This window comes from Bos javanicus, chromosome 3 (genome assembly GCF_032452875.1).
Source record: "Bos javanicus breed banteng chromosome 3, ARS-OSU_banteng_1.0, whole genome shotgun sequence".
Taxonomy (NCBI): domain Eukaryota; kingdom Metazoa; phylum Chordata; class Mammalia; order Artiodactyla; family Bovidae; genus Bos; species Bos javanicus.
In genome coordinates, this window is record NC_083870.1 from 8,721,962 (window position 1) to 8,734,421 (window position 12,460).

Consider the following 12,460-nt stretch of genomic DNA (forward strand, 5'->3'; position numbering starts at 1 on the left):
AGAACCGTGAGGTCCCGTCCATCCCCAGAGTCTGTTATGGAAGGGAGCCCTGTGTGAGTGTCACCTGTGTGCCCAGGAGTGCTGCCTCCTGCCCCTCCAGCCAGCCACACATTCCTTCTCCTTGCCTGGGCCTGAGGCTCAGGAAGCTTCAAGGAAGAATGCTCGAGGGCGGGGCCTGCAGCCCAAAGTAGGCTGGGATGGGCGGGGCCCATATGCTCAGCACTTTATGTACCTCAGACCTCCCTGCAGAGGCAGTAGCTCTGAGACTCCTCCTGGTTGGGCGCTCTCAGCTCCTGGCATCTGTGAGGAAGGAAGCAGAGAGCTAGCTCCCTGTGCTGAGTCTGAGACAGGATCCCAGTGTGTGGGGAGCCACAATGCCAGCTCAGGTCTGGTCTTGGCCTTAAGGATGGGGAGTTTCAGAGAAAGGAGACTGTGGCCTCTTAAGGATTTGTAGGGTTGACTGGGGTAGGGTCTGTTCCAGGAGGTTCCAGAGTGCCCAGAATCCCATCACTTTCCGTTTGAGTTTTCCTTACTCAAAGAGTTCAAAGAGAAAGGATGGAAGGGAGAGAAAGGATGAACCAGCCAATGACCGTGTGCATGTCCTTTCTACTTAGGGGACAGGAGTCAGGTTTTACTTCCTGCTGTTCCTCGCTGTGGCCACCAGAGGGCCGAGTGCAGGTAAGTGACTCAGAAGCAGCAGTTTCATCAGCTCAGATGTGCAGTGGAAAAGAGAGTGTAGAACCAGGTTGGATGCTGAAGTCCTGGACTAGAGGGGGAGTCATGGAGATGCAGAGATGCCACACTTTGCAGCCAAACTGAGCTGTGGCCAGACTGCTGATTGCTGGTCTCTCTGGATGTTTGGTCTGAAGCTAAGGCCTGTCCTGGGGTCCATCCATCTGTGCCTCTGTGTGGCTGAGGGCGCTCAGGGGAGCCATGGTGGTGAAGACTGGGCTTCCTTCTAGCTGCTCCTGCTCCTATGGCCTTGGCCTTGGGGTTCCCAGAGGGTGCTTGGTGGTCAGGGCTGTGTCCAGGGAACATCCTTCCCTAGTCTTCATCCTCACGATTCCATTTATCACAGTAGGCATAATGAGAGTTTTTGTGTTTAATTGGTTGTGGAGAAGAATGCAAGTGTTGAGTATGTACTAGATTGTGGTCAGCTATTCTTAGCGGAGAGAATCCTGACCTCTGGGGCCTAACAGCCTAGTGATGAGCCTGTGAAGTGGGAAGGGGCTAGGAGCCAATGGCCAGGAAGGCTGGTGTGAGCAGCATGAGACTGAGAATTATCCTCACATCCTCTAGCAGGGACACTTGCCGTTGAGAAGTTTTGGGAGGAGGAAACCTGTGCTCCTTACCTGTCTTTCCTTCCACGAAGCTGCAAGGAAATCAAAGAAAGGTGCCATAAAGCAGCTGGTGAGTAATAACCCAACTCAGCATCCTTTCCTTTTAACCACTTTTTAGCTAAACAGATCTTGATCATGGAGATCAAGAGGGGGTGTGCCTACCGCTCCTGTCTGCTCTGACTCCAGCTTCCAGCCTAGATTTCTATTGGGAATTTTGAGGCTTTTGGGTCCAGCCTAGTTGTCGGAGACATGATCTTCTGAACACAGGGAGAAGGTGGTGTTTCTGGTGAGTCTTAGTATGATGGCTGTAGCTCCAGTGAGTGTAAGATTTTTCCGTGCTTGTAAGCTAAGTAGTTAGTCCTGCCCTAGTGTCATAGATTCTGGTAGAAAACATGAGCCTCCAGAGGCAGAGACAAAGAGCTTTATTCCTCACAATCACAGAAGTAGCCAGAGCATCAGCCTTTTCCTGTGCTGGTGTTCTGGGTCTCTTCCCACGCAGTGATGTGAAAGGGCCAGGAGATATCTGCCCATGCAGTTTGTTTGCCAAGTGGCTCATAAATTGGGTTCGTCAAGCAAATGTAAGCCTTTTCGGATAAGACAGTTTATTTTCTCTGGGGCTGAGTACAAGGAAGAACTGTGCAGTTAGGGAATCTGAATCTCATATAATGGGCAGTGACCATGCCTGCCCTTACCTCTGAGTTGCAGAGGCTACATCCTGATGTAGACTTGAGATGTTTCTGGCCTCTTCTGGCCAGAAGAAGGCTCTATCCTGAGGGAGATACCATCTCTGTCTCCTAGGATGTTCGCTCTACAAAGTCTTTGAAAAGGTAGCGTGGAACAAAGGCAGTCAGTGTCCACAGAGAATTGTCCTCAACAAGCAGACATGTGTGGGAGCCTTCAGGATACATTTCTGACTTCCCAGAGTCTTTCTGGTTGTGAGTCTGAGATGGACCCTGTGCTCTCAGACAGAGGGTCTCTGACTGGTTCTCTCTGTAGATGGCCTGTATCACCTCCGCACTGAGAATGGTGTCGTCTACCAGACCTTCTGTGACATGACCTCTGGGGGTGGTGGCTGGACCCTGGTGGCCAGCGTCCATGAGAACAACATGCGTGGGAAATGCACGGTGGGCGATCGCTGGTCCAGTCAGCAGGGCAACAGGGCTGACTACCCAGAGGGCGACGGCAACTGGGCCAACTACAACACGTTTGGGTCTGCAGAGGCCGCCACCAGCGATGACTACAAGGTACTGAGCACCCAGGTGGGAAAGGGTGGGAGCTGCTTGTGGCTGGAGCAGAGCATGTGGAAGGGAGGGTGGGAGATGGGGATGTGGTGGTGGGGCTGGAGAAGAATAAAGACGGAAGTCCATGTCTTGAATGACAAATTCCTCTCACCAAGGTTGTTTGTGTGGTGGGGTCTCGTCGTCTGCTGGAGGGAGGTGGGGTTGTGGGCACTGCTGGGCACCTGTTCCCTGGAGACCTGAGCTCTCAGCTGCACTGAGGACTGCGTGTGTAGGTCTTTGGCTGGTGGCACCTCCTGGGCTGGTCAGGCTGAGTGTGTGTCCCTCTGCAGAACCCTGGCTACTACGACATCCAGGCCCAGGACCTGGGCATCTGGCATGTGCCCAACAAGTCCCCCCTGCAGCACTGGAGGAACAGCTCCCTGCTGAGGTACCACACCAATTCTGGCTTCTTCTGCAGACTGGGGCACAATCTGTTTGGACTCTACCAGGTACCTGGCGCTGCTGGCTGGGGGTGGGGGCACTCCTTTTGTTGAGCAGAGAGTCAGGTGTTTGGGATGGGGAGTAAGTCTGCTCTGTCCATATCACTAAGGGCCTCTGCTTGGCTTTCTACTACCTCTGGGTCACTATGAACTAGTGTGCCGCCTCTTTCAGAGGAACTGTGAGCCAGGCAGGGGAAGAAGCCCAGGGGAGAGGATTGGGGCGGGTAGAGAGTGAAAAGGATAGGGGTTTTGAGGCTGGTTAGGGTCCTAGCTATGGGTGGCAGGGGGGAAATACACCAGTATTATTCATACTGATTCCTGAATAATGCCACATAAGGGTATTAAAGCCTTTATTGCCCAGAATGGCAGTATCTCTGTTGTCTTCCACAATCTGTATTTTGGGTCCCTGCAGAAATACCCAGTGAAATATGGAGCAGGGAATTGCTGGTCTGACAACGGCCCAGCCATTCCTGTTGAGTATGACTTTGGTGATGCTGAGAAAGCTGCATCTTATTACTCACCAAATGGTCAGCGTGAGTATCTGCTTCCAAAGCCCAGTCTTTAACCCTTCTCTGCACTCTCCGGGAAAGTGTAAATAAGAAAAGTTAATGATCCTTCAGTTCAGTTCAGTTCAGTTCAGTCGCTCAATCATGTCTGACTCTTTGCGACCCCATGAATTGCAGCACGCCAGGCGTCCTTGTCCATCATCAACTCCCGGAGTTCACTCAAACTCACGTCCATCAAGTCGGTGATGCCATCCAGCCATCTCATCCTCTGTCGTCCCCTTCTCCTCCTGCCCCCAATCCCTCCCAGCATCAGAGTGTTTTCCAATGAGTCAACTCTTCGCATGAGGTGGCCCAAGTACTGGAGTTTCAGCTTCAGCAACATTCCTTCCAAAGAACACCCAGGAGTGATCTTTCAATATGCCAAGCTGTTTTCTAGGAATGTGACATGGATTTTTGTTATGTAACCATTATGGAAAAACTATAGGCTCAGGCTTCTTAACTAATAACCCTTTTGGATTCTTTTCCCCCCTTCGTTTATTTATTTCTAATTTCCCCTTAGTTTGTTTATTTATTTTAAACTAATACCATATTGTGTGGGTTTCTGCCGTACATCAACATGAATCAACCATAGGTATGCATATGTCCCCTCCCTCTTGAACCTCCCACGCCATTCTACCCTTCTAGGATGTCACAGAGCCCTGGTTTGAGTTTCCTGAGTCACTGTAAGAATCTTACAATAGTTAAGAGCTAATTAATGTGCACAGGTGAGAAGAACTTGCAAAGTAATGAGAAAAATTTGTTTTTGTTATGATGGATAGCTATTATTGTAAGAAGACCTTTTAAGCATGATAAAGCCACAGAAGTTGTCTTTGGAGGGAAAATAAGAGTCATTTTACTTTAAAGTCATGGTAATTGGATGAGAAGTGTGCCAGCAGAGACCGATGGCTGCTTCTGATCATTGCTTATTCCTGCTGAATCTCTGGAGGTCTTCTTGCTGATCTGCCAGTGGATCTCATTTCTCCTATGAGCCTTAGACAGACAAGTGACTTTTGTGAGCCTGAGCCTTGGTCTTCTTGCCCCAGATGGAGGGAGGTTCTCTTTGCTTTTTCAAGGCCAGGATGCAGCAGCCACTGTCGAAAAGTGCTGTGCTCTTTGCCCACAGATTGGCTGTAAGCTGACCTGTTGATTTAGGGAATTCCTGGGCTGGTCAAAGGGAAGATATTTCCAGTTCGTCCTTTGAATCCTTGGCCTTTTCTCTGCCTCTTCTTTTCCAGAAGAATTTGTTGCAGGATTTGTCCAGTTCAGGGTGTTTAACAATGAGAGGGCAGCCCATGCCCTGTGTGCTGGGATGAGAGTCACTGGCTGTAACACTGAGCACGTGAGTTTGGGGAAGATCCCTGTCTTGTCTGGGTGAGTGTATGTGTGTGTATGTTTGTGTGTGTGTGTGTGTGTGTGTACCTGTCTGGGGTGTTTGATGTGGCTTGCATTTTTACTCTTTTCTGGCATTGTGTAGATATATTTTTTAAATTGTAGCTATTATTTTTTAATTGAGATTCAATTGATCTATAACATTATATTAGTTTCTGATATACAGCATAGTGATTCTATATTTTTATATATTATGAAATGATCACTGTAACAAGTCTAGCCAACACCCAGCACTACTCACAGTTGCAAATTCTTTTTTCTTGTGATGAGAAGTTTTAACATCTACTTTCTGAGTAACTTTTCAATGTATAGTATAGTCTTATGACTAGTGTCACCATACTGTACCTGACACCCCCAGGACTTACTTTATACATGAAATTCTGGAACATCACTGATGGTCCAGTGATTAGGACTCTGGAACTCCACTGTTGTTGTTGCTCAGTTGCTAAGTCATGTCCCTCTCTTTGTGACCCCATGAAGTGCAGCATGCCAGGCTTCCCCGTCCTTCACTGTGTCTCAGAGTTTGCTCAAGTTCATGTCCATTGAGTCAGTGGTGCCATCCAACCAGCTCATCCTCTGTTGACCCCTTCTCCTCTTGCCCTCAATCTTTACCAGCATCAGGGTCTTTCCCAGTGAGTCAGGGCTTTGCATTAGGTGGCCAAAGTATTGGAGCTTCAGCTTCAGCACCAATCCTTTCAATGAAAATTCAGGGTTGATTGCCTTTAGGACTGAGTGCTTTGCTCTCCTTACTGTCCAAGGGACTCTCAAAAGTCATCTCCAGCATCACAGTTCAAAAGCATCAATTCTTTGCTTCTCAGCCTTCTTTATAGTACAACTCTCACATCCATAAATGACTACTGGAAAAATCACAGCTTTGACTACAGGGACCTTTGTCAGCAAAGCGATCCTCTGCTTTTTAACACACTGTCTATGTTTGTCATAGGTTTTCTTCCAAGGAGCAAGCGTCTTTTAATTTTGTGGCTGCCGTCACTGTCTGTAGTGATTATGGAGTCCAAGAAAATGAAATCTGACATTGTTTCCACATTTTCCTTTCTATTTGCCATCAAGTGGTAGGATCAGATGCCATGGTCTTTGTTTTCTGAATGTTGAGTTTTAAGCCAGTTTTTCCACTCTCTTTTTTCCCCTTCATCAAGAGGCTCTTTAGTTCCTCTTCACTTTCTGCCATTAAAGTCGTATCAACTGTATATCTGAGTTTGTTGACATTTCTTCTGGCAATATTGATTCCAGCTTGTGCTTTATCCAGGCTTGCATTTTGCATGATGTATTGTGTGTATAACTTAAATAAGCAGGGTGACAACATACAGCCTTGATGTACCTCTTTCCCAATTTTGAACCATTCCATTGTTCCATGTCCAGTTCTAACTGTGGCTTTTTGCCCTGCATGCAGGTTTCTCAGGAGGCAGGTAAGGTGGTCTGGTATTCCCATTTCATTAAGAATATTTCACAGTTTGTTGTGATCCACAGTAAAGGCTTTAGCATAGTCAATGAAGCAGCACAGATTTTTTTTTTAATTGCCTTGCTTTCTATGATCCAGCATATGTTGGCAATTATCTCTGGTTCTTCTGCCTTCTCTAAGCCCAGCTTGTACATCTCTGGAAGTTCTCAGTTCTCATACTGCTGAAGCCTAACTTGAAGGATTTTGAGCATATCTTGCTGGCATGCGAAATGAATGTAATTGTATGGTAATTTGAACATTCTTTGGCACTGCCTTTCTCTGGGATTCGAATGAAAACTCACCTTTTCAGTCGTGTGGCCACTGCTGAATTTTCCAAATTTGCTGGCATAATGAGTGCAGCATTGTAACAGCATCATCTTTTAGGATATGAAATAGGTCAGTAGGAATTCCATCACCTCCAACTTTGTCTGTAGTGATGCTTCCTAAGCCCCTTAAGGCTTTCTTATCTCTCGTTGCTATTCTTTGGAACTCCGCATTCAAATAGGTATATCTTTCCTTTTCTCCTTTGCCTTTTGCTTCTCTTCTCTTCTCAGCTATTTGGAAGGGCTCCTCAGACAACCATTTTGCCTTTGCATTTCTTTTTCTTTGGGATGGTTTTGGTCACCACTTCTGGTAAAGGTTACGAACCTCCGTTCATAGTTCTTCAGGCACTCTATCAGATCTAATTCCTTGAATTTGTTTGTCACTTCTGCTGTATAGTCATAAAGGATTTGATTTAGGTCATACCTGAATGGCCTAGTGGTTTTCCCTCCTTGTTCAATTTGAGCCTGAAGTTTGCAATAAGGAGCTCATGATCTGATCATGATCAGCGCCATGTCTTGTTTTTGCTGAGTGTATAGAGCTTCTCCACCTTTGGCTGAAAAGAAGATAATCAGTCTGATTTTGGTACTGACCATCGGGTGATGTCCACGTGCAGAGCTGTCTCTTGTGTTGTTGGAAGAGAGTGTTTGCTATGATGAGTGCTCTCCCTCGGGAAAACTCTGTTAGCCTTTGCCCTGCTTCATTTTGTACTCCAAAGCCAAACTTGCTTATTATTGCAGGTATCTCTTGACTTCCTACGTTTGCATTCCAGTCCCCATGATGAAAAAGACATCTTTTTTTGGTTTTAGTTTTAGGAAGTCTTGTAGGTCTTCATAGAATCATTCAACTTCAGCTTCTTCTTAGTGGTTTGGAGATAGATGTGGATTGCTCTGATGCTGAATGATTTGCCTCGGAAATGAAATGAGATCATTCTGTCATTTTTCAGACTGCACCTAAGTACTGCATTTCAGACTCTTTTGTTTACTCTGAGGTCTACTCCATTTCTTCTAATGGATTCTTACCCACAGTAGTAGATATAATGATCATCTAAATTAAATTCTCCTATTCCCGTCCATTTTAGTTCACTGATTCCTAAAATGTCCATGTTCACTCTTGTCATCTCCTGTTTGACCACATGGACCTAACATTTCAGCTTCCTATGCAATATTGTTCTTTACAGCATTGAGCTTTGCCTTCACCACCAGATACGACCACAACTGGGCGTCATTTCCACTTTGGCTCAGCCTCTTCATTCTTTCTGGAGGTATTTTCCATCTTCTCAATAGCATATTGGCCAGCTTCCAATCTGGGGGGGGTTCATCTTTCAGCGTTATGTCTTTTTTCCTTTTCATACTGCTCATGGTGTTCTCAAGGCAAGAATACTGAAGTGGTTTGCCATTCCCTTCTCCAGTGGACCACGTTTTTCAGGCCCTAATTAGCAGGGACATGTGCTTTAGCCCCTCAGTGTAGCTGGATGACATGCTTAGTGCCCTGGCTGTCCTACTGCTTGTCCACATTGAACGTTTAAACCTTCACGGGCCATCAGACGTCGGTCAGTATGTGGCTGGGGGCTGAGGCAAAGGCCCTGCTGAAGTGGTTGGGAAGTGGGTCCGGAGAAGGCTGGAGCTGATGCTGGAGGACTCCCAGGAGCAGAGGGCACTTGCCTTCACCACTGCCGCTGGCCACCTGGGAGCCGATCTGCCACCCTGGAGCCAAGAGTCCACCATGGAGCTGATCTGCTGCCTGCATCTTCTTATTTATATTCCTGATGGTTTGAAGATCAATTTCCCACTGTAGGGGGCCCAACTGGATCCCTAGTTGGGGAACTGAGATCTGTAACATGCGTGGCATGAACAAGAAAAATGAACTGAAAGTTTATTCCTTTTGACCACTGGACATAATTTACTGTTTTGAAGTTCAATTTATGTATATTCTCATATATGATTAGCATTTTTATGTTGTGTTTAAGAAATATTTCTGTTTGTTGAGGTCACAAAGACATTCTCAAATATTCTTAGTAAATTCTAGAAGCTTTAGGTGTTTGTTGTTTTTCCAGTCTTGTAGAAGAGAACACCATAGGCATGTTGGGTGGAGACTGTCTTTGATGGGTATTTTGTGACTGGAGGGGCAAGAAGAAGAGGGTGTCAGAAATATAGGGGGGAGAACATTCACTTAGGCCTTTTTCATTTCTTGCCTGTCAGTCTAAGGTATGTGACCCTGAAGGACGTCTTCACTTCCCCCCTCAAATATGTGTGCCCATTTGTCAGTCAAAGTGAGACAACTGTGTCCTCATGAAAGAGCCCTTAGGTTACAATTCTGAGGATAAAGCAGGTGTGGGCCCTGGGAGTGGGGTGGGACGTGTCACCCCCTACATTGGCTTCCATGGAGCCTTATCATGTTCATTAGTGCTCATTTGCATGTACCCTTGCAAGCACTGATTCCATAAAAATACATGATAGACCACCCACAAAGTGCTCGATATTAGACATGCACAGCTGACAGTCATTTTAAGGAAATCAGACTGAGTGGGATGGAGACATAAGTGCACGGTTGCTATGTGGTGTCACCTGTGATAGCAACATAAACAAGGGGCCTGGGGAACAAAATGTAGGAGCTTCTACCTCTAATGATGGCAGATAGCTGATTCTCCAAGTTGGGGACATTTTTGTTGAATCTCAAAAGCTGTGTGTAGAGTTCAGCAAGTAACAAGGGCAGAAAGATGCCTGTCTAGCATGAGTGACTAACATTTTGAGAATCACTGGTGTTTGAGAGACCATGGGGGTGTTGAAGGGCCCTTGAGCTGTTGCTTGCTTTTGGAGCATCTTGTGTATTTAGGTAGAAGCAGGAGACGAAGCTGGAGATACCTACAGGAAGCAGGGTAAGCAGGGACTTTTCCATTCTGTCCAGGATGTAGATTTCATGTTGTAGAAGATGTGGCTCTTCAGAGGATTTTGAACAGAGGAGTGACCTGATCAGCTTTGATGTTTCTATAATGATGTATAGCCAGGTGGAGGACATGGATCCAAGAGCAGGGAAATTAGGGGCAGGGAGGTAATGAGGCAGGTGTAAAGATGCAGATGTGAAATGCTGAGGACCTGAGCCAGGGTGTTCAAGGCCAATAAGAGAGAGAATTAGTTTTGTTTTGCTCAACTGGCCTGTTAGATCTAGAGATATGTAGGTGGAGACATGCGGCTGCAGTTGCCTATGGGGTTTCAAGCTCAGAAAATATGGACCTGACTTCCGAGATTTAGGAGTTTCTTGACAATGTATGATTATGCTGATACTAGCAAAAGTCACGGGAGAAGATGAGCCATCATCAGGAGACTGGTGTGGCCAGAACCGTGGGGAATAGCATTTGGGGGAATCAGTTGAGGGAAAAGGGTGAGGTAAAAGGCCTGAGAATAAAGATGAAGCAAGGTAGAAAGGAATTCAGGAAAGAACATGATTTGAGAGTCCACTGGAGGGAGGATTTCTGGCAGCGGAGTGGTCAAGGCCAAGTAGGAGGAGGACCAAAGATTCCAGGGGATTTAAAGATTAAGATCTCTGTGGTGTCCACAGCCAACCCCTCACTGTGTCTTCTCCCTGCCCCCCAGCACTGCATCGGTGGAGGAGGATTCTTCCCAGAGGGCGATCCCGTGCAGTGTGGGGATTTCTCTTCCTTTGACTGGGATGGATACGGAACTCACCGGGGTTACAGCTCCAGCCGAGAGATCACCGAGGCGGCTGTGCTCCTGTTCTACCGCTGAGACCGGAGTGTATGAGACGTGGAACCCAGCTCCTAAGCCCAGAAACTCAGAGATGGAAAAATGTTTCCATTTTCTCCAACAAGGAAAGGAGAATAAATTACATCATTTGTGACTCTTAAGTTTTTTTAATTCTTTTTACAAATTGACTGACACCTGGAAGATGTATTAAAATAATGCCTCTTATTCTGGTGACTTCTGATTTACTTTCTGAGTTGGGAACTTCTAGTCTCAGGTCCCAGAACACAGGTTTGCCCCTCTTTGTAGGCAAATCCTGAGTAAGACTGAGGAGCAAGGGAAAGTTTTTCTCATTAATTTTTCCTACCATATTGTTATTGGCTAGTCAAATCAAGCTCTCAAATGAAACATAATGAAGAAAAGGTGAATATTGTTTAGATTCTGTAGAAAAAAAGTTGGGTAGTTGAGACTACCCATTTCCTTTATTTTTCTAGCTTTGACAGTTAAGACATTGTCCCTAAAATGATTGTAGTATGAATTGCAATGTGTGTGTGTTGGGGAGGGTTGTCTCAGCTCCAAGAAATGCTCTGATAACTAGGTGGAGGTCCTACAATTCAACTCAATGTTGACCCAATCTACTATGAGAAATCCTCAGATCCCACATGTGAATGGCTCAGTCCTATACATCTGCCCCTTGGATCCTCTACTTCAGACACCAGTTGCAAGTGCAAAAGGACCGGCTATATATTTGAGGGTCCACTGAATCCCTTCTTTGGTTCATCTAATTTGTTAGGGTGGCTCACAGAACTCAGAAAAAACTGGTGATTGATTTATTATAAAAAGATAAAAATTGGGAACTGCCCTATGTAAGAGATGCTTAGGGTACAGTATGGGGACAGTGTAAGGAGATTCCATGCCCTCTCAGCCTATCACCAACCCCGATTCTCCCATCAGTTCTCCAATCCAGAATCCCTCTGAACCCACTTCTTTGGGTTTCTTTTCTTTTTCTTTTTTAACAAAGGCTTCATTACATAGGCATGATTGATTTAATCATTTACCAGGGCAATTGTTTCCATCTCCAGCCCTTCTTCCTTCCAGGAGGGTCAGGGTTTGTAGTACTGATAGTTCTAACCTTTTAATCATGTGGTTAGTCACCTGGCAACCAGCCTACCTCCTTAGGTGTGATTCAAAAGTTACTTTACTCACATAACACAAGAAACCTTTTTTTTTTGCTTGTTTTTTGCTCTGATCACTTAAGAAATCCAAGAGTTTTAGGAACTCAGTGCCAGAAACAGGATGAAAACAAAATTGATACTTAGTGTAAAGCAGTATCACATTCCTCATGGATGTGAATGGCAGCATCTGGGCTCCCGTCTTCAGTTGCTTACTCAAAAACTGAGCTACACATGGAATTAGGTCTCAGTGCATCATCTGTGGAGAAGGCAATGGCACCCCACTTCAGTACTCTTGCCTGGAAAATCCCATGGATGGAGGAGCCTAGTAGGCTTCAGTCCATGGGGTCTCTATAGTCGGACACGACTGAGCGACTTTACTTTCAGTTTTCACTTTCATGCATTGTAGAAGGAAATGGCAACCCACTCCAGTGCTCTTGCCTGAAGAATCCTAGGGACGGGGAGCCTGGTGGGCTGCTGTCTATGGGGCTGCACAGAGTTGGAGACGACTGAAGCGACTTAGCAGCAGGAGCAGCAGCATCTGTACAATGCTAATTCGATGACAACAGTTCTGACTGTGAGCAGAGTGCAGATATTTTATTCTACTTTGTTCAAAAGGCAAATCTGAACAAAACTTTCCTCAGCTCCCATCACTGTACTTTTTCTCCATTACTCCTTGTGGATTAGAGCAGTGATTCTCAAATAGGGTGGGAGATGGAGGAGATGCAGGTGCTGTTGTCTCTCAGGAGGACTGCCAGATTTAGCAAATAAAAACATAGGAGACTCACCTACACTTTATTTCAGATAAATAATGAA

General features: G+C 46.0%; 1 protein-coding gene across 2 annotated transcripts; it reads left to right on the forward strand.

The window, feature by feature from the left end:
* Window positions 1–241: 241 nt before the first annotated feature.
* LOC133238246 (intelectin-2-like) lies at window positions 242–10,629 on the forward strand. 2 transcript variants are annotated; one of them, XM_061401148.1, is made up of 8 exons: window positions 242–386; window positions 615–678; window positions 1,303–1,410; window positions 2,337–2,584; window positions 2,911–3,069; window positions 3,473–3,593; window positions 4,841–4,944; window positions 10,365–10,629. In XM_061401148.1, the coding sequence occupies exons 1-8, from the start codon at window positions 375–377 to the stop codon at window positions 10,515–10,517; spliced, it is 969 nt and encodes a 322-aa protein (XP_061257132.1). In that variant the 5' UTR covers window positions 242–374; the 3' UTR covers window positions 10,518–10,629. The 2 variants fall into 2 exon arrangements, with proteins under 2 accessions (XP_061257132.1, XP_061257127.1); XM_061401143.1 differs by having other exon boundaries at window positions 243–386; window positions 1,300–1,410.
* The last annotated feature ends 1,831 nt before the right edge of the window (window positions 10,630–12,460 follow it).